Source organism: Colletes gigas, unplaced genomic scaffold (assembly GCF_013123115.1).
Source record: "Colletes gigas isolate AHSC1104 unplaced genomic scaffold, ASM1312311v1 Colletes_gigas_Sc00001, whole genome shotgun sequence".
Lineage (NCBI taxonomy): Eukaryota > Metazoa > Arthropoda > Insecta > Hymenoptera > Colletidae > Colletes > Colletes gigas.
Genome location: NW_025106630.1, coordinates 9,749,531 through 9,776,747, shown reverse-complemented (window position 1 = coordinate 9,776,747; position 27,217 = coordinate 9,749,531). Strand labels below are relative to the sequence as shown.

Here is a 27,217-nt window from a genome sequence, read left to right as displayed (position 1 = left end):
AAAACCACCGATTCTCGTTAGTATCGGAATTTTCGCGACGACCACGGCGAGTTTCGAATTTCGGACAGCCACGCCAGCTTTCGAAACGTCAAGAATGCAACGAAGCGTACAGTTTCGGACGGGCGAGACCCGGTCAAGGGGCGGACGTTGGGCGTTGGGGGGGGCAGGAGGTGGATTACGTTTACGCGGTCGGACTCTTTTATTACGGCGGTTGCCGCGATTCGCGTACCTTTCATCGATCCCAGCCACTGTTCAAGTGTTTGCCGTGCCCTCGAGCCGGCCACCGTCCGTTTTACTATTTGGATATTGCTGTCGTTAGCCGAACAGAGGGTCCGGGTTCGTTCGACCGGGATCCGCGCGCGTCCATCTTTTTCGGGCACGCGGCGTGATACGTGGGGGGCCTCGTTGGAAAACCGCGGTAAAAGCAACGCGGATAGAGGAAAGCCGAAACGGCTGAAAGGAACCGGAAAGAGGCGACCCTTGGTCAGGGGTGCGGCAAGAGGAGGAGGAGGGGAGGGAAGAAAACGGCGGCGATGATGGCGCGCAACTTCGTTTTTAAGTAATTGCCGACCCTTTCGAGAGCTTTCATCGGGACGAAACGAAAGCGCACGGAGCCTCCGGTTCGCCGAGCATTCTGGAGTCCCGATTAAGCGATTAAACGAACCCCGCCCCAACCCCTTAGGCTGCTGCCGTTATTAATTTACCGCCATTCTCCGCCTACCACCCTGGAATTTCTTCCATTCTCTTTCCGCCCCGATCCGCGGGATTCTGTTGTCCTTTGCCTTTTCGTCTGCCCGTTCCTTCCTCTCGTTCGTTCTTTCCCCGCGTCCCGTCATCGTTTCATTGTTCGCGGCGTTGGTCGCCAGGGCCGCCCTCCCACCGGAAATCGAACCCGGAGCGAAAAGGCGAATCGATTGCGCGTCGCTCGAGGAAATTTTCGAGACACTGTACCGAACTCCGTCTTCGACGAGAAAGGAACGCGACGCGGGGCACCGGGGCATCGACGTTTATCGGGGCGACACGGAACGGTCTCGATTCGCCGACGGTCGACAGCTCGTTAGCTCCTTTAACCGGGAGAAGAGGAACCGTGGTCACGGTCGTCTGTTCCAGGCTGTCGGGACGGCCGCGCGCGGCCACCAATTTTCCGCGCGAATCTGTCCCGGGCGAATTTACTCCCCCGCGTCGTCGGTGTTACGTGGCCCGCGCTCGTAGATCCTGGCCGGTCGCCAGAATTAATTTCGCTCCTGAGACTGGCCCCCGATTACGACCAAGAGCCCTTCCGCGCGTGGTTTTTGCGGTCTCGCCGAGAGGATAGCTAAAAAGACACCGGAACAACGATCGAGCATCGCTTTCGTCGCGTCGTGGCACGCGACGAGAAACGACGATCGACGGTATCCTGTTCGCCTCTGTTGCTTTTACGAACGAAAAATATCGGAGCAACCGAACGGACACGGGGGAGGAAAGAGAGGAGGCTGCGGAGGCTGGACAGTGATTTCGTCCATCTCGATAGACGCCCGGGAGAAAACGGCAGGTGTTCGTTGAGGAGCAGCTGCAATCACGACCACCATCTGCCGCAGTAATGCACGCCTCTTCCAAGTCTTCCAGCCCTGGGAGAAGCGAGACTCGCCGCTCGAGGCCATCCATTCTCAATTAGACGCCACCTGAAACACGTGCCCGACTCGAATCCGCGGATTTTCGACGGCTTCCCTCGTCCTTATTTTTCGCGTCGCTTCTTCCTTTCCGTTTCAGCCCGCTCGACTTCCTACGCGTTTCACGGCTTCCTTCCTTTCCACGCCGCTTCCATCGATCATCGATCGACGACGTTTCGCGCGTCAACAGTTGGCGAAGCACCGACGACGCTGACGCGTGCCGTTTCGGAAATTAGAGATCACCGGGGTGTCGCGTTACCCGTGCATCCGTACGCCGTCAACTGTCGTGGAAATTTTTTATTGGTCGTTTTGTACCTCGTAAAAATTTAATAAATTCGTATAAAAACGGTGTACAAAGGACGTTAAAAAAAAAAAAGAAACTTCGAAAGATAACGCTCGTACAATTGGATGGTAATAATCGTGCGGGGTTAGTCGTATAGTTCTCTACTTTGCCGAGTTCTGCGACTATCGCTCTACCCACGGATACGTGGCGTCCTCTGGCAAACCGAGCACGTCGCGTTCCACGTTATCGCCGTTGCTCTAAATTCTTTTATCGCCCTGAACGATAACAGTCTCGATAATCTGACGTTATTTGCAAAACGTCAGCTTCGCTTATTTACACAATTCAGAATGGATTATACGCTTATCCCGCGGAAGATATCAAAAGTTTCCAAAATCCTAAATGATCGTAATTGCTTCCTGGATCGATTAGACACAAACATAATAATTTATAGTCGAAAGGAGCATTTCGTTAAGAGAACGTATCACGTATAAAACTAGTCCTTACCATACAGTTTCGCTCTTGTACCACTTCGGCGGCGACTTCTCCTCGAAATCGATTCCACCGAATATCGAGACCAAGAATCGCTCACTATCGAGCTGACCCGCGTATTTCGAGACTCGCCCTTGCGCATATATACCCGTCGAAAGAAATTCAACGCGACACTGTAATTTCTTCGACGACGCGGCAATTCTGTTCTATCTGGGGGAACGGTTCGCGGCAGAAACCAAATCATCGTTGGTGCTCGGAGTGGCGGGAATCGTGCCCTTACGCTCCATTTCCTCCTTCAATAAAAATTTCTGCACTTTCCCGTTCGCCGTCCTTGGGTAATCCTGAACGAACTCGACGTAACGCGGTATCTTGAAGTGGGCGATCTTCCCTTTGCAGTAATCCCTCAGTTCCTCCTTGGTGAGACGAGCGTTTTCTTTTAGCCGGACGCAAGCGCAGACCTCCTCGCCGTAGACCTCGTCGTAAGCACCGATAACGTGCACCTCGAGCACCGCGGGATGCGTCATCAAAAAGTCCTCGACCTCCTGCAACACGATTCGGGTTGATAAGGGGGCGAACACACCAACGACGATGGGTCACGGGTACCTTCGAGAAAATGTTCTCCCCGCCGCGGATCAACAGATCCTTGAGCCTCCCGATTATGTGGCCGTAGCCGTTCTCATGCAGAATGAATTGATCCCCCGTTTTCAGCCAACCGTCCTCGGTCACGGTCTTCTTGGTGTTCTCCTCGTCGCCCCAGTATCTCATCATGATGTTGTAACCGCGGGCCCAGAGCTCACCGGGGGTACCGTACGGCACGGTGGAACCGTTCTGGTCCACAACCTTGGCCCCCGCGAGAACAAACAAGAGAACACTTCCTTTTACAGGGAAACCAATTCCCGATGCAGCGCGAAAGGAAAACGGTTTTCGCCTACCTTCACTTCGACGTGATCCGACACGTGCCCGACCATGTTCTCCGTCAGCGATCTCTCCTCGTTTCGAAACGACTGGAAGATGACCGCCGTCGCCTCCGTCTGCCCGTAGATCGTCTGTTGACCAAGAAAATTCCGACGGTACGAAATAAGCAACGAGATTCACTGGCGCGGAGCCTCGGGGAACCGATTTCGCGAAAGGGAACGCTTATTGATCGCCGGCAAGAAACGATATTTCTCCTCGCGGCAATCGTATTTATGCATACGGACCGAGGAGTTGCCCGGTGCAAGAGATATGTGCATAGATAACGACGTACGCGACGCGTTATGTCGACCCGAATCAAGTACAACCCCCATCGTGTCGACGACCTTCGTCGATCCTCGGTCCGCGGAGGAATCGGCTGAATTTCGATAAATTGCGCGGTTAAAGGGGATACACGCGCGTTAAAACGATCTCATTTTTCTAGCCCGATGGAACTCGATTGCGCCATTGCGCAACACGATTACCTTGACATCGTCGTCGTCCATACCGACGCGGCTGCACGTAGCCTGCCGCCATTCAATGATCGTACAAATACTGAATAAATTAACGCACTGCGGACCGGGGAAGATTTAAACTATTTAAAGGGCAGTCCCGGCCCATTGAAAACTCTCCGACGCTGCCTTACAACGTTTACGGAAAATTATTGATTCAATGCCTTTCCATCGAATCTAATCGTATGAATATTAGAGGATGGTCGCGCAGAGGACTCTAGTGCCCCCGTTTTACCCTATCTTGGTTCGAGGGTGCGCGTCTCCGGAGACGCGAAAAGCGTAATTCTACATTTTCCGTCGGCAATGCGTTAAGATAATGTATACTTGGCGGGCGAAATATAGCGACGTCGTAAAACCAGATGAAAGCGAACCGTGCTCGAATGTCGGGAGTAAAGATTCCTGAGATGAAGTTTTTATACTTTTTGGTCACTATATAACAGATTAAGGGGTCTATTTTACTCTGGAATTTTGAAAAAATCGATTTTCCTTTGCATTTCCTTGTAATTCAGGATCGTTGGAAACACGCTCTCTAAAGATTCGATCGATATTCCTCAAAATTAACGCAACTGTGAACGTCTTTATCAAAATTCGTCGAATATATCGTGGCTATAAACGTTTTACCACGGGGTATGTCGACTATGCTATATTCGAAGTGGAAACGGCAAGACTTTTCAAACTTTTGTTGAAAATAAAACCGTGCTGAGTGAGTCACCTAACTCGGCCACCTTAAATTACTCGTAAACTGTTCGTTCCACGAAAAACCGTCGGGTCGTACGGTACAATAATTACTTTTCCTTTCTTATCGAGATACGGGAATCACCCTGAGCTGTTCCTGCCTTATATCCAACAAAATTTCACCTTACATAACTATGGAGGGAACAAACAACGATCGTAGATATCGAATCGATGAAAGTTTGCTTACGTTTCTTCGCTCCGCCGTTGAATAACTACATCGACCGATGCTTAATTCGAGAAGCGTTCCATAAAACGCGGACATAAACCGAATCCAATTATTCCGGGGGAAAAAAGTTTGTCGCTCACCTTCATGTCATCGCAACGAAAAGATTCTCTTATTCTCCTGAAGAGTTCCGGCGCCGCGGAGGAGCCCCCCGTGTAGCCGGCGTGCAGTCTGATTGGCAGATGCTGATGTTGTTGATGGGCGGCCAGCATATTGATCTAACAAAGACGTCGATGTCTTATTTCAACGACCGAACGAGAATTTTATTGGTTCGTCCGGATAACGAGACAAGGTTCTCTTACCCACATTGTCGGTGTCCCGCAAGCGACCTCGCATTTCTCCTTTACTATTGCCTCCAGGGATCTTACAGGATTAAAAGTAGGCGATTCCAAAACTACCGTAGTTCCCCTATGAAGCATAATTAGACTTTTAGATATGCCAAACGCGTGAAACAGGGGAACGTTCAGGCAAGCTTTCACGTCTTTCTGGATGTCCGCTCTCACGGTGATCTGATGGACGAAACCAGAAAATCATTTTAAAGGCCTGTCGATATCTATGAGAGAAACAGTGGCCAGCGAGCTTACATGTTTCGTATTGTTCACCAGAGATCTATGCGACAACAGGGTGGCCTTAGGCTTGCCGGTGGTCCCCGAGGTGAATTGTATGCTACAACCGTCGTAGCAGGATATCAGGTCCTGTTCGGCTGCTATTTTCTCGACCTCGGACCTGGACGCCAGTTCCTCGACGTCGCAATACCGACGGGTCCCGCTATAAGGATTCGTGAACGATCGAACGCATTAGACGCGTGCAACGAAACCGAGGAACGGCACAGCCATTAACCTAATTGTACGTCACGGTGATTCCCTTCAACCGGCGATTATTAATCAAATCGGCCCCGATGATCGGACGAAAGTTTGAAAATTACGAGTCCCGGATGAAAATAGATTGGCCGGACAGGGCGAACCAGACGATCAATCGACGACGGCCGGCGTGTGGCCTGATTGCGGCCTCGAGCCGCGAGAGGAAGGACTCGAGGTCGCGTTTTTAGAAAATTGCAAAGCACTCGGGGTAATTCGTTTCCACTCGCGGACCATCGACGTGTTATCGCAATTATTTGTTCGCCGCGCGTGAAACGTCGGGTTTTCAAAAATTTTCACCACGCGACGCGATAACGCGCGAACCTCTGTATGAAGGTTACTTGACGTCGAGATGCTGGGCATTATCATCGTGGAAACAGCGTCGAACGAGGCACGAGAAACAAAGAACACACGATTAAACGCAAGTACGCCTAGGCTACTCTAGCTTCAACGAAGTAGGCCAAGGTTTCCCGTAAGTCGATTAAATAATTGCATCTTCGCGAGTGTAATCGTCGTACAATGAGACGGAGCGCGTTCGTAACACGATAAAAGTAATCGACCGACAGACTGAGCGTACAAGTATATTGTAAAATTCCGAAACGAAATTATTTTCGTCTTCGCTGTGCGTGAAATTATGTGATAAGCTGACGGGCCATAATATTTACGGGCGGTTCTGCTTATAGTTAGATTATAGAGAGGTCGGTTTTATCTATCGAGCCTCGTATGCCTAAGCGTCCGCGACGACAAACTCGGACGGCCGACCTAACAATTAACCCGTTTCTAAGAAACTCGAACGAGAGCTGTGCGTCGATCGCGTCGCGCGCACGCGATATTCATGAATCACCGGAGGTGCGATCAAACCGGACGGCGCGGCTATGCGGGGGCGCGAATATATTAAAACCGCGTTCGCGTTCGCGCTCGACCTCCTCTGATCCGGACTTATCGCGAGAAACGACCGGTCGCGACCAATTTACTTCGCAGGGGCTCGCCGCGTTTCCTAAGGACGAAGGATTTACGCGACTTCGTCGCCGTCCTGTTCTGTTATCGATCTGCCCTAGCCCGGATGCCAAGAGTTATCGCGCGACGTACCGTACCCTCGCTTAAATTAGACGAAATTCCAAGGGAACACGGATATATCATTCGCGAAAGATAACCGCGTCCCATTGTCCACTGATTCGTGTCGACTAGAACGAAACATCACGACGAATCGCCGGATGCGCTAGATCGAAAGCTTCCTTACGTCACGTGATCCTTCGAATAGACGATTATATGCTCCAAACTGGGGCAGTCCCGTCGCGACTCGAGCAGCATGCGTGAATAATTCTGCGTCCTGTAGCTGTCGGGCGATATCACAGCCTTCACGCCGACTTTTTGCAAACAGTAGACGAGCTCGCTCATTTGGAAAGCGGAATTGATCGCGACGAGGATCAAGCCAGCCCTGGCCGCGGCCATAAAGGTCAGGAACCATTCGACGTCGTTGGGCGCCCACAAGCCCAGACGATCTCCAGGTTGCAAGCCCAATTTCCTTAAACCGGCCGCCAAACGATCGGCGCGACGCAGAATCTCCGAGTACGTTAAACGTACGTTCTGATGAATGCACACCAGACTCTCTCTGTTTGGATATCTTTCCACCGTCTCTGCTAATAACTTCCCTACGGTTTTGTCCAACAGCGGCGTACTCCCGCCATTCACTATGTGCGCCAAGTTTTCTGCGTTACCGTGATTCAGCCGTTTCGTTTGCATCCAAGCGCCGCACGATTCCCAGGGTTGGGAACGAGCTGGAGACAAAATTAAAAAATGGACTCGCGATAACTGCCACTGACGCGCTAATAGACTCTGTTCTATTAAGTACTCACCGAGTAACCAGTCCTTCGAAACGGATCCATGTTTACGACGAACGTGGAAACTGGCGGATGACAACACGGTCGAGTTCCTGTTGATCCACGAGCGAAGCATTTCTGTCGATTCACGGCCCCGGGCAAGGTCAACGATCCCCCTATTGATCGAAGGTACAAATCACAGACCCGTCCGTCTTAACGAACAGCTTCGAGCCGCGTTACGAATTCGACTGACTGACTGATCACGTTCGAGCAACACAACACGCACTTTATCGGCGCTGACATCAACTATAACTGTGCTATCTTCAAGTTGTGATATCGTCCGACGGGTCACGTACATGGACCGTTGGCGTGGCTGTAACAGACGTTTAATATTCAATGCTAACCGATGCCATGTTTTCTTCCACAGAAAATGACGTTACAAACACTTTCCTCCTCCGATAATTACATGTATATTGCAACAGCAGATCCGGCAATATCGATAATCAGTATAAACGGTAACTTTATCTTCGTTTTTAAATGTTAACAAGAATTTTAAATGATAACTCGAAAGCGACGTACTTGAAAGCCGTTGTGCGAGTCGGACTACAAAGTTAGAAGCATAGTTAGAGACTAGCGAGTGACAAACAGAAACGACGAGGGCTCGGTGTATCGAGCCAGATAGGTCAGTGAGAGTTGAGATTAATTAATCTTATTGATGATTATTACACGAATTGTTCTCTGCATTTTCTTCTCTCTGGGGAAAGACTCCCAACCGATCTACTTGGATTTCGTCGAAATTTTTTCACGTTTACAGTATACGCGATAGTTACGTAATAGTTTCAAATCTTATATGAAATAATAAAATTCCTAGTATCTTCAACGGTTAAATAGTAACAGTTTTATGCAAATGTTAAAAATTGAAAAAATATCGAAGTCCAACGATCGGGCTTCTTTCTTCGTTAGTGAAATTAGAACACTAAATAATCACCAAGGATCCGTACAGTGTTTTCGACGAGACTCTGCAATCGCTGCGCAATAGTACTTGTTGTAAATGTAGCTTCTCTAGGAGCCGTGTACAGCGACGCTGAATCAGACATGTAATGTTTAGACATTTACATAATAATAATATACAGCGATGCATAATTGACACGAACGACGTATGTGAACCTGTTCTCCTTGATACGTTCGATGTAAAATTGATATTCGATTCTCCTATTGGCTTTCACGCAGTGGTGGTGGATATAGTTGAAAACGATTGGTAGAAATAGCTATCGAAGACACAGCTATTCAATAATCGCAATTTATGATGTTTTGAATGTAATAAGACGCGAGGTTGTAGATTGACTCGTCTAAGGCTTATCGAGGAGTACGTTCTAAAGTAGTTATTATCGCAGCAGTGCTTATATTGCTCGTCGAATTAATTACATTAGAGTAGAATTAAATGAAATTATTTTTGATCGAGGAATTTGTTTAATATCATAAAAATTGTTGGATGAGAATATTCAAGTGTCCAGTCGCGAGTTCTAGAAACATGTTATCTTTGGTAAAGCTAGATTCGTCTATGAAATAATCAATAAATTTATTTATTTTCGTCATACTGATTAACGCTGATTGCCAGCTGACCTGCTGGGGTCACGATCACTACGTAAGGCCAAGATCATACCTTTGAACTCTTGATAACAGTGCACAGACATGTTAACAATGTCTGAGAACCTGGATTGCAAACTATTAAAATCAATGAAACCATTAAAAACGTTCATGAATATTAATATGTACATAGAAACCTGCGTGTACACGTAAGACTAGGTTTTACTGATTTGTCCTGCCTAACTGAAGGAACATATTCTACATAGTGAAATAAGTAAAAGAATGTTTGCAACACGAAATCAGTAACGTCAAATGTTTAATTACCGAACATAAAAGGCTGATTATATTTATCTTATTTTTTTAATTCAGGGGCGTTTGATTAATTAATATACTTGACTGAATATTTAAATACATCATCTTTGTACTGAAATATAAACTTGATATCCATGCGATAAGGTATTAGTGACAACATTTTATTATTCTGTTTTGTCTTTGTAAGTTTATCGGTAAAATTTGTACGCCAGTTATTTTATTATCATCTTCGCTGTATATAGCATTCTTTTTACTATTCTAAACGATACATTGAATATTGCTAATCATGAAAACATAGCGCGAATATACAGATAAAACAAACACGACCGATCTTTCATTTTCTGTAACGAGGAATTTAATATTTGCTTATAACTTTGTAATAAAACGTTTATAGCCGAGCCTCGTATAATACCTTTTTTTTTATTTCTATTTGTAGAATATACTCCTGCGCTTTTACGGGGGGAAAAATACATATTACACATTATATCGTTCCCTTTATGCTAGAACCATGAATGTAAAAATTCTTCACAATTTGCAGTAAACGAAAAACTATTTTTTGGTATCGTAATAAAGTTTAAAGAAGAAATTACCTCGAAAAGGTGCTGGCAATGTTGTGGCAAAACTTTTCCCGGTACTACGTACGTAGTTTAGGACGTTTCGCTTTTAATAGTTAAAACTTCTAACGAAATACAACTTGATCGGGTCAATTCATGACCTAGAAAGTAGAAACAGAATCCATTTCTGCTAGCCCGAGCCAAGTGTCCTAAAAATGACAAAAAATATATTTTACACGAATGTTCGTACGATTTCCAACCAAAACCAGAACCCAGTCAATCTATCTTTTTTGATAAACAGGAAGACAGTAATTATCGAACAAATTTCTCACGTTAAACTTGTGGCTATTGATTCGGTTCTTCTCTATCCGTAAACGTTGCGCCATCGCCTCGGTTCTCAGAACTGTTTTCAACCCCCATTCGAGAAGAGACCTTCTCCAAACGAAAGTTGTTCGTCGTGGGCTCGAGCAGATGAAAAAGTTGCGAGGAAAGAACGAAGGGTTCGAGGGCGGCGGTGGTAAATCCCAAGGAAAGAGGAGGGCAGCGGTTAAAGTCTAAAACCGTCGGGGCGAGATAGGCGGATGGCGTGTGTGCCGGGCCGCGCCGGAAGTCGCGTGTCGACGTCGACCATGCCACCACCGTACCGCCGTTCTGTCGCCCCCACCTTGGTGGGGTAGCGTTCTCGACTTCGCCGCTGCTACCACCACCGGTCTACCGCATTTTCTTAGGCACCGACACACCGGGTGAGCCGGTTAGGCGTGCACGCGTCGTTGCAACCTGGCTGAACCACCACGTTCGTACCGTTACCCCCGAGGTTTCGCGCGGTGGCGTGACAGTGATTGGTCGATCCTGGTTTCCCAGCGAGAGGGTCGAGGGAAAGGCAACCCTCGCGAGCCTACGCTACGTAACGTCTTCAGAATCGCCAGGATAAACGCGCCGTTAACACGCGCGACGTGCGCCTCGCTCGGCGTCGAACGCCACGGAGGAAAGTCTCTTCGATTCGGTCGAGTTGCATTGTTTTCGTCAGTGACTGGTTGATTCCGCGGGGAGTCGCGACGTCGCGGTTACCATTAACATGTCGGGGCTTGACGATGAGAGACCCACGTACGAGGTACCATGAGCAGCAATAGCAAGAAAACGTCGGGCGGGAAGGACGAGAAGAAAAGCCCCTCGAGCAAAGAGGAGAGCCCCGTGTCCGCGAAAGATGACGCCGGAGGATCGTCGTCGACGGGAAGCGCCGGCGGGGGAGCGGCCGCGGAGGGAACGCAGCCCGGGAGCAAACCGGGATCGGCAGGGGCTACCACCAGGGAAGCCGCGCAAAAGCTCCTCGGGGTTGCCGCGCGCGGAGAATGGGCACCGGTGGACCAGCTGCTCAAATCTATGGAGAAGGCGGTGCAGAACGTCGGGGAGGATGGGACCGTGGCCCCTCTGACCAGCGTCATGGACCCGGTTAGTCGAGGAACGGAGGACGTACGACTAATCTAGGTCACTGCTGACGAAAGCTTCTGATTTCCAGGCAACGGGCATGACGCCCTTGATGTACGCCGTGAAGGACAATCGTACCGCGTTGCTGGATCGGATGATCGAGCTGGGGGCAGACGTGAGCGCCCGAAACAACGCAAGTATTGCTCGAAACCGTCGGATTCTCGTGGATACCCCCCCGTGAGGGTGCACGTTTTCGTGCCGTGTCGACTCTCACGGCATCGGCTTTTAAAATAAGCTCGTGCCCGCGTTACGTGGCGGCGACACGTAACATTCGAGTAGCTGCGTGGCCGGGCTAAGGCGGAGACCGCGAAACGTGTACAGTTAACGATCTCCTTGTAATCCGTGCTGAAGTCGAGGTAGAGGAGGGTAAGATCGCGTGAAGGAGGGCCAAGGCCAAGGGGTTTGCCGCGATGGCGAGAAAGTAAGCGAGCAAGTAGGCCGACGAGTCACTGGGGCGAAAAAGTAGTTTGATTCTAAGAAACGATAACGCGACATTACCCAGATTCTATCGGCGCGTTTCTTCGCGGCCGTCGTGCTTCCGCGGCTACGCCCGCGCCTTTCCCTCGATCCTGATCCCCGCGTCCTGCTGACGCCAACCGATATTCCCCGACGTCGCGAATTCTCGGAAACCACCTTTGGGAAAAGAAGCTGACTCGATCATCGTCGAATATAGCCTAACGAGGCTAATGGTCATGGGTCGGGATACGCAGCCCCGCCCAACTCGCCGCATGTTCGACATCATTTTCGAATTGTTCCGCGATATAGACCGTACCTTTTATTCTGGGCGCGGCGAAACGCGATTTATAACCCGGTTTGCATACCGGCCGCTCGACCCAGCGAATCTCGCGCTCCCGACGATTTATTTTCATCCACCGTAGCTATTGCCTTCGCTCGAGCGGAAGTAACCACCGCGGAAAGTGGATGAATGACGACCGTCGATCGTCGATGGCACGACGCGTTGCCTTAAGAACATTCTTCTGCGTTTTTCACAGGACAATTACAATGCTCTGCACATCGCGGCCATGTACTCCAGGGAGGACGTCGTCAAGTTGCTGTTGTCCAAACGGGGAGTCGATCCGTACGCCACAGGAGGGGTACGAGCATTTCCTGTCCACCATATTATCAGCTTCATAAATCAGAGCCTTTCGATATTTTGATTCTTCACTCGATTCATTTTTTCATAAACCTGTAAACGAATATTCGATTAGTCTTACGATTCTTTAAAACAAATGAACTCTAATTGCATGTAAATTCCTCAAGAAGCTGAATATAAGCTGAAAAAAGCATAGGGAATAAGATGACGCGATTCAGCTTCTTAAATATTTCCATAAATTTCTGAAACATTCTGTACAATGGGTTTCGTGAAATATTTGAGCGCAGCCCAGGCAGCAAACCGCCGTGCATCTGGTTGCATCGAGGCAAACTGGCACTGCGACGTCGATTCTTCGGGCGTTATTGGCCGCCGCCGGACGCGACATCAGATTGAAAGTCGACGGGGTAAGTATGCCGAACGAATTTTTCCGCAACTTCTTCCCGAACGTCGTGCATTTCGTAAGGCCATTCGCGAATCGAGTTAACATTTTTTTTTTTTTCTCTGTGATTTATATCGCGCAATGCTCCCGATTCTCGAGCAGGTTTCTCGCGTGCCGCGAATGATGCCCCGGGAATATCCCTGCCTGGTACCGAACAGCTGTCATAATTCTCCGCTGGTGCGCTTCTTCTTCTTCTTCCGACTCCCGCCTACCCCATTTACATCTATTTCCCTTCCTTACACGCGCGCGCGCGCGCATACATCGGTTCTCCTAATATTCTCGTTCTTTGTCTCGTAAACGACCGAGTCTATGCGATTCGGGGAGGGAAGGGTTGCCGACGTCGATATTTACGTCTTCGTAGATACGAATGTGGCTATTTATGGAAATCGCGCGGAGTGTCCGCTCTTCTGCCTTCGAAAATGGCTCGAAAACAGCTCGCGAGAGTTTCTCGGTTACGTGATATTTCGCAGAAAGGGAAGATTCCTCTGCTGTTGGCGGTGGAGGCTGGGAACCAGTCGATGTGTCGTGAGCTGCTGGCTCAACAGGCACCGGATCAGCTACGCGCCACCACCCCCACGGGAGACACCGCGCTTCATCTGGCTGCCAGAAGAAGGGACATCGATATGGTGCGGATATTGGTGGACTACGGAGCGACGGTGGACATGCAAAACGTACGACAGAGACGGTGGCCCGCGTCGGTGAAGGAGAGCAACTCTGATCGGTATCACTTTCAGGGCGACGGACAAACTGCGCTGCACATTGCGAGCGCCGAGGGCGACGAGACCCTCGTCAAGTATTTCTACGGGGTGAGGGCCTCGGCGTCCATCACCGATCACCAGGATCGAACTCCCATGCATTTGGCGGCGGAGAACGGACACGCTTCCATAATCGAACTACTCGCCGACAAGTTCAAAGCCAGCATATTCGAGAGAACGAAGGACGGGTCCACCCTCATGCACATAGCCTCGTTGAACGGGCACTCGGAGTGCGCGACGATGCTCTTCAAGAAGGGCGTTTATTTGCATATGCCGAACAAGCGGGGCGCTAGGTCGATCCACACGGCGGCCAAGTACGGCCACGTTGGCATCATAAGCACTCTGCTGCAACGGGGAGAAAAGGTATACGCGTCTATTAGTTTGAAACAAACACCACGCAAATCGGATTAATATTAATATACTTAACTGATCGGTGGTCTCTGTAAATCGCTCGTAGGTAGACGCGACGACGAATGACAATTACACGGCGCTGCACATAGCCGTGGAGAACGCGAAGCCCGCGGTGGTCGAGACTCTGTTAGGGTACGGCGCTGAGGTTCACGTGAGGGGTGGAAAGCTGCGGGAAACTCCGCTTCACATAGCGGCCAGAGTCCCGGACGGCGACAGGTGCGCGTTGATGTTGCTGAAATCCGGAGCCGGACCGAATCTGACCACCGACGACGGCCAGACGCCCGTGCACGTGGCAGCGAGCCACGGGAACCTGGCGACGTTGTTGCTGCTCCTCGAGGACGGCGGAGATCCCATGTACAAGTCCAAGGTAGTACCCGTCGATCCTCTTGGTTTCCATTCCGTAACGCCGTGCGTCCTCCTTCCTCAGAACGGCGAGACGCCGCTGCACTTGGCCTGCAGAGGGTGCAAGGCGGACGTGGTGCGGCACTTGATCGAATTCGTGAAGGAGAGGAAGGGTCCGGAAACGGCGACCTCCTACGTCAACAGTTTGACAAACGAGGGCGCGAGCGCTCTACATTACGCCGCTCAGATCGAACCGACGGAAGTGAGGACACCCGGCAGCGACCGTGCGGTCGTTCGAGCCCTCCTGGAGGGCGGGGCGGACGTCTCGCTGCAAACGAAACAGGCTCAGGAGTCGGCGTTCCATTATTGCGCGCTGGCCGGCAACAACGAGGTTCTGTCGGAAATGATTAGTGGTATGTCGGCGACCGAGGTGCAAAAAGCCTTGAACCGTCAGAGCTCCGTGGGCTGGACGCCGTTGTTGATCGCCGCGCATCGCGGTCACATGGAGCTGGTCACCACGCTGCTGGCGAATCACGCGAGGGTGGACGTGTTCGACCAAGACGGACGATCCGCTCTCCACTTGGCCGCCGAGCACGGCTACCTTCAAGTCTGCGACGCGCTGCTCGCGAACAAAGCGTTCATAAACTCGAAGTCGAGGGTCGGCAGGACCGCGTTGCACCTGGCGGCGATGAACGGCTACTCGCATCTGGTAAAGTTCCTCATACAGGACCACGGGGCCGCGATCGACGTTCTCACGCTGAAGAAGCAGACGCCGCTCCACTTGGCGGCCGGTGCCGGCCAATTGGAGGTGTGCAAGCTACTGCTGGAGCTCGGGGCGAGCATAGACGCGACCGACGACCAAGGCCAAAAGCCGATCCACGCCGCGGCTATGAACAATTACGCCGAAGTGGCTCAGCTGTTTTTGCAGAGGCACCCGAGTCTGGTGATGGCGTGCACCAAGGACGGTAACACCTGCGCTCACATAGCGGCGATGCAGGGCAGCGTACGCGTGATCGAGGAGCTAATGAAGTTCGACCGGCAAGGTGTCATCTCGGCGAGGAACAAACTGACCGAGGCGACGCCGCTTCAGCTGGCGGCCGAGGGAGGACACGCCGAGGTGGTCAAGGCGCTGGTTAGGGCAGGTGCGTCCTGCGCCGACGAGAATCAGGCGGGATTCACCGCGGTCCACTTGGCCGCGCAATACGGCCACGGTCAGGTACTCGAAGTGATGAGATCCTCCCAGTCGCTTCGCATATCCAGCAAGAAGCTCGGCGTCACGGCCCTTCACGTCGCCGCTTACTTCGGTCAAGCTGGTAAGCTCATTTTGCTAATTAGTATTCGTACAATTGCCTCGTCTATCGAGATTCAAAAAATAACAAATACCTGCGTGTGTGTCATGGTGTGCTTCAGACACCGTTCGAGAGTTGCTCACACACGTGCCGGGAACGGTAAAGTCCGATCCCCCGACCGGTGGATCGCTCGTAGGGGAACTGGGATCCGAGTCTGGCATGACACCGTTGCATCTGGCCGCCTATTCCGGAAACGAGAACGTCGTGCGGCTGCTGTTGAACTCGGCCGGCGTTCAGGTATCGTAAGAATCCTTTTCCTCCGAGCGATCGGTCCTGACGCGTGATCGTTGCCCAAAGGTGGAGGCGGCGACCACCGAGAACGGTTTCAATCCGCTTCACTTGGCATGCTTCGGCGGCCACATCACGGTAGTGGGCCTGCTCCTGAGCAGATCGGCGGAACTGCTGCACAGCTCGGATCGGTACGGGAAAACCGGTCTGCATATAGCCGCGACTCACGGCCACTACCAGATGGTCGAGGTCCTCCTCGGCCAGGGGGCCGAAATAAACGCGACCGACAAAAACGGCTGGACGCCGCTGCATTGCGCCGCTCGCGCCGGTTATCTCGATGTTGTTAAATTGCTGGTGGAGAGCGGTGCCTCGCCGAAGAGCGAGACCAATCTCGGGAGCGCGCCGATTTGGTTCGCCGCCTCGGAGGGCCACAACGACGTGCTCAAGTATCTCATGGAGAAGGAACACGATACGTACGCCCTGATGGACGATAAGAGGGTAAGCCGCAACGGTCCAATTTCACCGACGGTTCTTTCGTTTCGTTTATTTTTCACCCCCGAAAGCCCCGAAAACTCGAACCGTAATTGCCGCGTCGAGTTTCGCTAAACTTTTAACGCGAACAATGATCGAACCATTAAATTTCGGCGAGCGGGGCAACGGTTAGATACCGTGCACGCGATCTCCCGATCCTACCGCTACCCCGTTCGCATTCCTCTGTCGTCGTTAAACGGCATTCGTGACGAATTCGATCGATCAAGCTCGTTGGTCTTTCAGTTCGTCTATAACATGATGGTCTGCAGTAAGAGCAACAACAACAAGCCGATCGAGGAATTCGTGCTGGTGTCACCGGCACCGGTAGACACGGCCGCGAAGCTTTCCAACATCTACATGAAACTGTCGGAGAAAGAGAAGGAGAGAGCAAAGGATTTGATAGCCGCGGGTAAACAATGCGAGGCGATGGCCACGGAACTGTTGGCCCTCGCCGCGGGCGCCGACTCGGCTGGACGGATCCTCACGTCGATGGACCGAAGGAACGTGGAATTCCTGGACGTTCTGATCGAGAACGAGCAAAAGGAGGTGATCGCGCACACGGTGGTGCAGCGATACCTGCAGGAATTGTGGCAGGGCAGCCTGAACTGGAACGCCTTCAGGACGATTCTATTGTTCATCGCGTTCGTCGTTTGCCCGCCCGTCTGGGTGGTGTTCGCTCTGCCCCTCGGTCACAAGTACAACAACGTTCCCATTATAAAGTTCATGTCGTACCTCACGTCTCACATTTATCTGATGGTCTTCCTTTTGCTGGTTGGTATAATTCCTATATACCCGGTGGTGAGGGCCAGCCTTCTGCCTTACTGGTACGAATGGTGTCTGCTCGTGATGCTGTCCGGGCTGTTGCTCTTCGAGCTGACCAACCCGAGCGACAAGAGCGGCCTGGGATGGATCAAGCTGGCGGTGCTGCTTTTCGGCGTGTTCGGTGTCGCGTTCCATCTGATGGGATTCGTGATCGTTCAACGACCCTACTGGCCGACACTGCTCTATCTGAGAAACCAATTGTTCGCGCTTAGCTTCTTGCTGGCGTGCGTGCAAATCCTCGACTTCCTGTCGTTCCATCATCTTTTCGGACCGTGGGCAATCATCATCGGCAACCTGATGAAGGATCTGGCGCGGTTCCTCGCGGTGCTGGCCATCTTCGTGTTCGGGTTCTCGATGCACTTTGTCGCGCTGAACCAAGCGTTCAAGAACCAGTCGATTCAGGAGGCTCGTATCGAGGACAGAAAGAAGAAGGGCGCCTTCCACGACGGTAAGTTCGACGAAGCACGTGATCTTTTAGAATTTAGGAGAGAGAGAGAGAGTGAGAGAAAGAGAGAGAGAAATTTAGCTTCCTGATTTTGACCCTCTTATCCCTCGGATACGATCGCAGCCACGAAACAAAAGTAAAAAAAAAAACAATTGAGAAAAGTCAGCGGCTGGTACGCGTGTTCGGTTCACGGAAGAGCACGCGTACTCGACGCCTCTGATATTCGAAACTACACGAACGGTCCGAGCATAACTCGTACACGTAACGTACCGTATCGCCTTGTCGATCGAATGTTCCTTTGTCCATCGCGGCGCCCTTTGAAACGAGTTTCGAACGTAAGCGGCATATGATCGTTCGATGACAAACTCGATATAGAGATCGGTATTGTTTCGGTATCGCTGTCGCCCGAGTACCGGACCACCGATGAATATTTGTAACTTTTGAAGGTGGACCAAGAATCCCGTCACTGTCCCGAACTAAAAACATAAAAAAAGCCTCGTTACCTCGAGACAAACGCATAATCGGTGTAAATTGCAATGATAGATTTGTTCGCCAATGTTACGGAATGGATGATGGAGACGCCGTCGACGGCGCCTCCTCGTCGCTACGGCCGCTACAAGAAAAAGAATGAGTGTTGTGACGATAGCTCCCGAGATAGTAAGTTTTGCCGATTGGGAACGTCTAAACGAGACCCGCAACCGGAACGGAACGCGAAATGAATGGCAATGGCACGTGCACAACGGAATGCAGGACACGATTCTTCTTGGTGTCGTACCGTCTGCATTGTGCGTTCGCCCGATGTGTGTTGCCTGCTGGGACTGCTGCCTGATTCCAATCAACATAAATATACATCTGCAACGTCGCGAGAAATGTTTCTCGCTACGCGCCGTAACCCCGCGCTGCGATTCGGGCTACGCGGACCGGTAAATCCTCTTTCCGTTCACCTCCTTTTCATCTTCTTCCCCCGCTTCGGTACGAGATATTCCGTCAGAGATCCAAAGTGCAGGGTAGCCCCGTTCGCGAGCTCGAATCGTAGCTACTCGATGGTCCACGGCTCGATCTCGATCTCGGTTCCGATCTCGAGATCTCAAGCTCACCCACCGAGTGGGTTCAGGCGACCACTGCCGGCTTGTTTCTTATCTCACGGAGGCGCCAATCGAGCGCGCGTTTCTCCACAGCCTCTGTTGTGTATCGTTTGCATTTCTATAAACATACATACATATAATTGTACAAGAGCAATGTTGTTTTCCTCGTGCTGTTCGAGTCTTGCGCAATGCGTGTTTTGTGTGGCACTGTATCGGCCAAGTCGGACACGGACATTGGTAACGACATCTCGTCGATCCTCCCGTCTTTCGTTTCATCCCCGATCCCGTCCACGTGATCTTACCGATTCCCTCCTCCCCTCCGACGCGCCGGTCGTTTCGCGTTTTTCTCGACGCGGCGATTTTCCCCGGTAACCAGCGAACCGTCCGACGATCTTTTTTCTCCTTGCATGCGCACGGTAAATAGTTCCATCTCGGCGTTTCGCGTTCGTAACCGCGGCTCGTCGCTAGATCTCGTCTCGGATGCTCGAGAGGACATATGGGAGCGAGAGGAATAGAGAGTGAGCGCGCGCGCGCGTGTGAGAGAGCCAAGAGAAACGGTTCGTCGTCTGCATGCTGCATCTCGTCGTCCAGAGCAAACGAATTGCGATCATGTTGCGAGTCCCGTCGAGTTCCGGAGAACCGGGGTACTGAAGAACACACGCGGAGAGCCCTCGTGCGATAAACATATATACACACGCAAATACTCGGCTTTGTAGATCCTCGATGCATCCCGCGGAGTCGCTCGTCGCGGGTTCTCGCGCTGAAACCAGAGAGAAAACAAACACACGGATAATAATAATAATAATAAATAATAATAACAAGTAACATATACGACAAGTTATACGACACCCGAAATGTTATACGTGGATATCGAAGCTCACGGAACGTCCGGCATGCATCCAACGTTATTCGCAAGCATGGCCAGTCTCTGTATTAGCATGAGCATGTTCGTTCAGTACGTTCATCGTTCGTTCGATCGTTCGTTCGTTTACTTCTAATGTACGTATGAATACACCACCCGCATCCATACATAGCGAGTCCACAGTAGCCAAGCCTGTCTAAACGGCACGAAGCAGCAACAAGCAGTCACGAGAGAAAGCGCAAACGAAAGACAAAAAATCAAGAAACATGTGTGTGTGCCTCGAATTCCAGTAAAGATGAATCCGGTACTCGCCTTCGAGTACCTGTTCTTCGCCGTCTTTGGCCAAACGACCCATGGCGAGCTCAAGGTCGAGACCAATCAGCCGCAGTGGACCTCGGTCCTGTTCAAGCTGGCATTCGGCGTATACATGTTGGTCTCGGTAGTCGTATTAATTAATCTGCTGATCGCCATGATGAGCGACACCTACCAGCGGATACAGGCGCAATCGGACATTGAGTGGAAATACGGGCTCAGTAAACTGATCCGAAATATGCACAGGTAAGCTGCCGCCAAACCTTCGTCGTCGTAACGCTCGAAATTCAAATATCCGATATTCGCTACCGCGGCAAAAATATGGAAGGCTGCGTTCTCTGACGAACGCGTGCTCTGCGCTGGTCCCGTTTCGCGACGCGTGCCTCCTCGCCGTAGATCCTCTAACGAAACCAAACGAACGGGATAGGCTGGACACACGATTACGTGTTGCAGAACGACCACCGCCCCGTCGCCCCTTAACTTGCTCACTACTTGGATCGTGTACTTCATCAAGGTGTGCAGGCAACGAGCCGCGAAACGAAAGCGTCCCTCGTTGGTCCACATGATGGGACTCCAGAGGGCCGGTCGTCTGTCCCCGAGATCCAAGATGGGCGCGAAATGGCTGGCGAAAGTGAAAAAGGGTCAGGTCAGACCGAAAGACAGCGTCGCGTTGTCCGTGGTACACTTGAGCCCCCTCGGTAGCCAACTGTCCTTCAATAGCGCGACGAGGATCGAGAGCGTGGTAGATTGGGACTCGATCAGAAAGAAATACTTGATCCTCACCGGGAACGAGCCCGAGAAAGAAGCGGACAAAGACGAGAAGGACGAGGACAACGAGAACGAGGAGGAGAACGGACCTACGGCCTCCAACTCCAACGCGGTACCAGCGACGATGTCGACGCCACCTATCTAGAGGAACCGAGATTCCTCGCCTCGGAAATAATAAACGAAAGTTCGATCCATCGTCGCGAACTAACGAAACCGTAAATTACGAACACAAGACAGACTCTCGTCGCGCTAACGGCGCCACGAATACAACTTATGGCATCGATATCAACAACCTAGGTAACGTTTCGTAGTTGAAAACCCCGTGACTTCTCCACGATCGGCATACATGGCGCGTGTTTTGTCGGGATTTACGTAAGTAGGATAGCACGACTGTCGTCGCGCGAACGACGTTTCACCGAGAATAGCTAGATCTATAGATCTCGAGTCGCGCCTCGATGGCCATCGACCGACGGTTTCCCTCTGTGAAACGTCTCTCGGTTCCGTGTTGCTCGTACAGAGCGAAACTTTGCGCCAGGTGTTTACAAGTGTCGCAAAACGCGTCCCTTAATTTAAGATCCTAGAAGGACTCGCGTACCCTCGCGTTTATACCGATTAGCCATTAGCGACACGCAGCCTCGAGAACCTACAGGCAAACGAACAACACGCATGTACTTTAACACGAATACGATACATACGCAACAATATACATATATACCTACGTACATACAGACAAGATTGAATAATAAGAAGGCCGGCACGATACAGCAGAGTTTTCACAAGACATATCGTTCCCACGTATTTCCAGTCAGGATGAGTCCCGTACTGGCCGTTGAGTTATTGTTCTTCGCCATCTTCGGTCAGACGACCCACGAACTATTCAAGGTTGACTCATCAATGCAGCCCGAGTGGACCACGGTTCTCTTCAAACTCACCTTCGGTATTTATATGCTGGTTTCGGTGGTCGTGCTGATTAATCTGCTAATCGCCATGATGAGCGACACTTACCAACGGATACAAGCTCAGTCCGACATCGAATGGAAGTACGGATTGAGTAAGCTCATTAGGAACATGCACAGGTAAGAGGGACTCGTTGCTCGACACCAGGGCCGGTTTCACTCGTTCGGTAACTGTAACCAAGGTAAACGTTTACCACTTTTAATACTGCCCCGACTATAACAAAACTCTGAGCTCTCTGCGCGATTCAGAGAAGCCGAACAAGGAGATAAATAAAAATACCTGATATCGTTGTTAGCTCCTTCAGAAAATTCACGGCTGATATCCGAATTGAAGACCTAAAACAAAACTTTGCAATTCCTGACGTTAATGTTAGTTTGCTTCTTATTTTTCAGATTTAGAAATCCCATCGAACAGTGTGATCGAGATTATAGAGTTTTTTTCTAGCCGTTTTAGAGACACAGCTATCTTTTTACAGCGTTCGAATATTGATTCGTGTGGAACGCGATATTTTGTTGAAATCGGCCCTGCACAGAATCGAAAATCGGTGTACAAGATTGTCCTTTGGTATCCGACGTCGATTTACGAACGTTGCATGCCCCGCGCGCGTTATAAACTGTGGGTTCGTTACGTTTCGATCCACCGCCGCAATTCTAATTGATCGGGCACGTTTATCGATGCGCAGGACAAGCACAGCGCCATCGCCGCTGAATCTACTTACCACCTGGTTGGCATATTTGTACAAGCTATGCAAGAAACGCGCCGTGAATAAACAACGACCGTCCATCGTCCGTTTGATGGGATTGCAGAGAACCGACACGCTCTCACCGCGTACCAGAATGGGCGCCAAGTGGCTGTCCAAAGTGAAAAAGACCCAGGTGGGCCACAAGGACAGCGTCGCCCTATCGGTCGTTCACCTGAGCCCCCTTGGCAGTCAGCTGTCGTTCAGTAACGCCGTCAGAATCGACAACGTCGTTGACTGGGAGGCGGTCAGACGAAAGTACCGAGATCTCTACGACGAAAAGATCGATAAGCATACAGAGGAATCGAAAGAGTCTGCGGAACCAGAGACCGTGTCGGCAACTATGGAAAGCCAGTTGGTCGTTGTTCCTGTCGGGAACCAGGCTGCGTCCGCCAACTTCCCCTGAACCGATCGATCTCTGCGACAACCAGTCACGGCCAATTTAACCATTAGTTTTCCAACATTGATATGTACACTCTCGTCTCGTATGATCTTTCTTATCAAAATAAACGACCAAACCGATCGGATCGTTTTGTGGTTCTACCATTGATCGCGCACCTCTCACCTTTTTGTCGCGCCACGATGTAACATGATTATCGTTTCAACCATGTTTTAGGCAACGATACCGAGGAAACGATATCTTTCACCAATAAACCGATGAATCGACAATCTGATTCCTTAATAAAGTGAACCCCTCGTCCGGCAGTGCCAGGATCTTCTCGAGACCGAATTTTTTACGAGAGCAAGAGCGTTATTCTGCCAAACGATCAGCTTCCTATCGATCAGAACACGCATTCTGCATCGCTCAATCACGATATCTTGTATTTCGATATCATAAATGCCGATTCGACTGTCACTCATACGCCGTTTAAAACGTTCGAAATTCACTGTCGATCATTCACGTCATACATTCTATCCCCGATTCATCTATCGTCGTCCATATCCTCTGGTTCTCCTTTTCATTTCCATCGCACGTGCTACGCCTTACGGCGCATATCTCTTTCTTTCCGTCGACGCAAAGCTGTGCAAAAATGTACGTATAGCATTTTAAAACACGATGGAACAATTGTACATTTGAAACAGAGACCGTGCACGTTCGTTTTAATCAGCTCTGGGTCGACGACATTCATTGTTACGATTGGATCGCTACGATCGAAACGAAGATCGACGCAGACGCGAATCGCACTACTTAGACGCTTGATTACGTTCTTCCAGTGAAAGTGAATCCCATCGATATCACGGAAAATCTTTTCTTCGCTATTTTCGGCCAGAAGGACACGGACGACTTCACGGTATCGTTAAAACGAAAGCTGCAACCAAGCTGGACGATATATTTATTTAAGGTCAGATCAACGTAGACTAGTTGCGCTCGATCTAGTACTTGCTTACAGCCCAACGATTCGCGATCAATGATCTCCTGGTAATGTTCCGGCAGGTGTCTTTCTCTCTGTATATGTTGGTTAGCGTCATAGTGCTGATCAATCTGTTGATCGCGATGATGTCCGACACGTACCAGAGTATCCAATCTCAGAGCGATATCGAGTGGAAGTACGGGCTCAGCAAACTCATTCGTAACATGCAAAAGTAAGTGGACCGCGAAGAGTATTTCTACGGTGGAGTCTCGATAATCCGCGTGCCGTATTCTTAACTAGAGGAAAAAAAAATATCGGGGTTATTTTATATTAAATCTTCCTTGGTCCCGATTACTTTGTATTATCAAGACTCCATTGTATCGTCGCGAAGTGGCAGCGCCGTTAAATACAAAAGGCAGGAAAGGTTTTTACAATTCGTACAACGCAACGATCTACAGTAAGTAACAAAAATCGGCTCACCTGCCTTTTCAAGAACACGAACTGCGCCTTCGCCATTGAACCTCGTTAGTTCCTGGATCGCGTATCTTGGGAAACCGTGCAAAACTCGAAGCGTGGGACGTAAAACGGGAGTGATGCGCCTGTTCCCGAGTCATTCGTTTATTCAGGTACGCAAAGCATTGAAATCCCATTTGGCCTTAAAGTATCGATAAGTGTTGTTTTCTTGTTTGTGTAGGGTAATGGGATATCGTCGCAACAACGTGACGCCATCAATTTTCCATTGCTTCAACCGAGCCCGTTGGGAAGTCAATTATCTTTAAAGAGCTCAATGAGAATCGAAAATGTCGTCGACTGGGGCCTCGTGAAACGAAAATACAGAGTACGATTTGGAAACGAGATCGAGAAACCGCTTCCGGAAGATTCGTCCGCCATCGATACGAACGTTTAAACGATTTTATATATATACTTTTGCTGATCTTTATAAACGCTACAGATTCGCGATAAATTATTTGATATCTCTTTTATTCTGTAGTTATTGCGATTAACTTTAAGCCTAAAGAAAAATTATAATACCAAATAAGAAACATGACCACAGTCCTAAACTTCCTCTGATTATTACAAGTATAAACAATTATAAACATATGAATTGTACTCTTTTACATGTAACTGTACATATAATACTTAACTTTCAACTAAAGAAGCATCTTTAATAGTTTTGTTTATTAAGATACGTTATTTCTCGGCCGTATCTTTCGTGTGTGGTAACCGAGAGACCAAATGCAGCAGCTTGTTCGCGTATCCATGCATCTTCGTCCATTGTCAATGCTTCAGGAAGTGGTTGCCTTAATGCCTGGCTATCTTCGGAGAAACTTTTGCACATCTGGCGTACCAGTTTCTGAAATGCAGTTTCATCTGTCCCTTTATGCTCGGTCTTTAAACAGTTTCTCCAAAGTTTTTTCTCAATTTCCAAGTATGATCTTTGTTTCTCATTCACCTGTGATAAACAAATGGAATGAAATGTTCTCAGAATTAGCTTGCATTCCGTAGTTTAATATTTACCAGTTTAATTTCCTTGATAGTGATTTCGTTTTTCGGTTCTAGGGTGAGCGCAAGTTGCAATTTTTCCATTGCTCTGTCATACTCTCCCATTCTTAGTAATGCTCGACCATAACTGTTCCATAAAGCATAAATTGTTTTTATATCTACGTAATTACTTCCGACACGCTAACGGTGATTTTGTGAAACATACTTGAAATGAGTTTTAGCAGATGGTATTGGTACTCTGTTACACGCGCTGCACGCACGTCGCGGCATATTTTCAATGTTATAACAAACAGCAAGGTTGCTATAACCTTTTGAAATTACCCTTTTAAATTCATCTTCCTCCTCCTGGTTCTGTAATCTTGCCTCTTCCAACCATTGAATTGCTTTGCTGTACCTGATAATATATTGTCATTATGAAATTAATAGCATATAAACACATTATACTCAAATTACTTACTCTCTTATCGCTTGCTTGACTTTGAGCAGTTTAAAATTATACTTGGCATTATTGAACATAGCTAAAGCTCGTTTAATAACGTATGAAAACATTCTTCTCTCTTCGTGGGACAAATTCTCAGTAGCATTGACAGCTCCATTATCCACATAATCGAGTAGATGTACTATGAACAAAACTTCTACATCAGGAGGTATACGAGGAGCACAGCCATACTTTCCATATGCCAAATCAGGATGTACAATAAATACAGCTATTTCATGCTTTTCCATGCTTGTAATAGCAATCTCTAAACCAGGTAATAAGGTGCCCTGACCAAGTTGAAAAGTGTCTGCTCTTCCACGAACAAAACTAGAATCAAATGGTTCGTCCGTATACTCAAAGTGTCCTACATATTTTATAGTAACTAATGCATCAGAAGGTACAATCTTTCCGACCCCTTTCTGCTTTACTAATTTCATAACCTATGAACAATATAAAAAAAAAGATATATTGTTCCTTGAAATGTAGAATACCTTTAGAAATTTATAAAAAAGAGCACTTACTTTACTATTTCCAAAAATATCAGTCATTTTAGTTTTTAATTTATCAAAACTCATGTTACAGAGTAGAACAGAATTATCTGTAGTAGTATTATCTGTGGTGTTATCATCGTTGTCATCGTCATGAAAATCATCCAAATTTAAGAAATTTAACACTTCGTCGTTCGTCAACGGGACCGATGATGTATAAGGAAATTCTTCTTCGTCCATACCCTCGTAATCGCCAATTTCGAACACAAGACCATCGTTCAATGTTAAATCACTAAAACCAATAGTTTAATACATTCTTTGTTCTTATGATTTTAAATACACAGCTTACTAGAACATTCGATTTCATATACCGTAGTGTGAATCCTTCATTTGCGTGTATACACTTTGCCATTTTAATCGTATAAATATATAAACTCTACACGATACTATGTTGTATGTATAAAGAGATTAGTAACTGATGCAAAGTTCGATTTCGTCTCTGAACTGGATGCTATCAACAGGTATCAACGTGTGTTTCGTGACCTTAAGTTCTCATCTCATATTTCAAGATTATCTCTCTCCTCTCTGTTTATGTTCAACCAACGTGCATCCTGCTCAACAAGGAATGAAATAGATATTGCAAGCAATATGCTACTTTTTGTCGTACGATTTTGGTCCTCTATTGCATACTACCATATACTGATGTTTGCATATTTTACCTAAACGAAATATATACAAGTTTATTACAATCCAATAATATAAATAATAATCTCGTCGTTGAATTGATAACCTATTATAAAC

At 49.0% G+C, this 27,217-nt stretch overlaps 4 protein-coding genes across 14 annotated transcripts; 2 read left to right on the top strand and 2 right to left on the bottom strand.

Moving 5' to 3' along the window:
- Positions 1 to 763: 763 nt before the first annotated feature.
- Positions 764 to 10,119, bottom strand: LOC122396048 (medium-chain acyl-CoA ligase ACSF2, mitochondrial). 4 transcript variants are annotated; one of them, XM_043394174.1, is made up of 9 exons: positions 10,009 to 10,119; positions 7,556 to 7,892; positions 6,940 to 7,477; positions 5,427 to 5,610; positions 5,145 to 5,351; positions 4,926 to 5,060; positions 3,354 to 3,467; positions 3,025 to 3,261; positions 764 to 2,963 (listed from the first exon to the last, which is right to left on the bottom strand). In XM_043394174.1, the coding sequence occupies exons 2-9, from the start codon at positions 7,653 to 7,655 to the stop codon at positions 2,628 to 2,630; spliced, it is 1,851 nt and encodes a 616-aa protein (XP_043250109.1). In that variant the 5' UTR covers positions 7,656 to 7,892; positions 10,009 to 10,119; the 3' UTR covers positions 764 to 2,627. The 4 variants fall into 4 exon arrangements, with proteins under 4 accessions (XP_043250109.1, XP_043250093.1, XP_043250084.1 ...); XM_043394158.1 differs by lacking the exon at positions 10,009 to 10,119 and adding an exon at positions 8,246 to 8,633; XM_043394149.1 differs by lacking the exon at positions 10,009 to 10,119 and adding an exon at positions 8,521 to 8,631.
- On the top strand, positions 8,119 to 23,790 carry LOC122396011 (serine/threonine-protein phosphatase 6 regulatory ankyrin repeat subunit A-like). Of its 8 annotated transcripts, none has more exons than XM_043394078.1 (14): positions 10,398 to 11,421; positions 11,489 to 11,590; positions 12,450 to 12,551; positions 12,838 to 12,954; positions 13,460 to 13,660; positions 13,724 to 14,107; positions 14,202 to 14,522; positions 14,583 to 15,810; positions 15,908 to 16,083; positions 16,144 to 16,572; positions 16,849 to 17,875; positions 18,416 to 18,529; positions 21,705 to 21,975; positions 22,539 to 23,790. In XM_043394078.1, exons 1-14 carry the CDS (start codon positions 11,089 to 11,091, stop codon positions 22,999 to 23,001), a joined length of 5,268 nt encoding a protein of 1,755 aa, XP_043250013.1. In that variant the 5' UTR covers positions 10,398 to 11,088; the 3' UTR covers positions 23,002 to 23,790. The 8 variants fall into 8 exon arrangements, with proteins under 8 accessions (XP_043250059.1, XP_043250013.1, XP_043250023.1 ...); XM_043394088.1 differs by lacking the exons at positions 21,705 to 21,975; positions 22,539 to 23,790 and adding exons at positions 20,110 to 20,377; positions 20,585 to 21,171; XM_043394100.1 differs by lacking the exon at positions 18,416 to 18,529.
- Positions 23,791 to 23,800: 10 nt separating this feature from the next.
- LOC122396817 (transient-receptor-potential-like protein) lies at positions 23,801 to 24,854 on the top strand (the record flags this gene model as incomplete). Its single annotated transcript, XM_043395521.1, has 4 exons — positions 23,801 to 23,938; positions 24,031 to 24,179; positions 24,441 to 24,610; positions 24,649 to 24,854. Coding segments are annotated over 4 exons (663 nt in total), but the record flags the coding sequence as incomplete, so codon positions are not given.
- Positions 24,855 to 25,085: 231 nt separating this feature from the next.
- Positions 25,086 to 26,926, bottom strand: LOC122396068 (inactive peptidyl-prolyl cis-trans isomerase shutdown). The gene is made up of 6 exons (XM_043394186.1): positions 26,788 to 26,926; positions 26,450 to 26,708; positions 25,908 to 26,368; positions 25,656 to 25,844; positions 25,466 to 25,577; positions 25,086 to 25,400 (listed from the first exon to the last, which is right to left on the bottom strand). The coding sequence occupies exons 1-6, from the start codon at positions 26,826 to 26,828 to the stop codon at positions 25,113 to 25,115; spliced, it is 1,350 nt and encodes a 449-aa protein (XP_043250121.1). The 5' UTR covers positions 26,829 to 26,926; the 3' UTR covers positions 25,086 to 25,112.
- Positions 26,927 to 27,217: the final 291 nt, after the last annotated feature.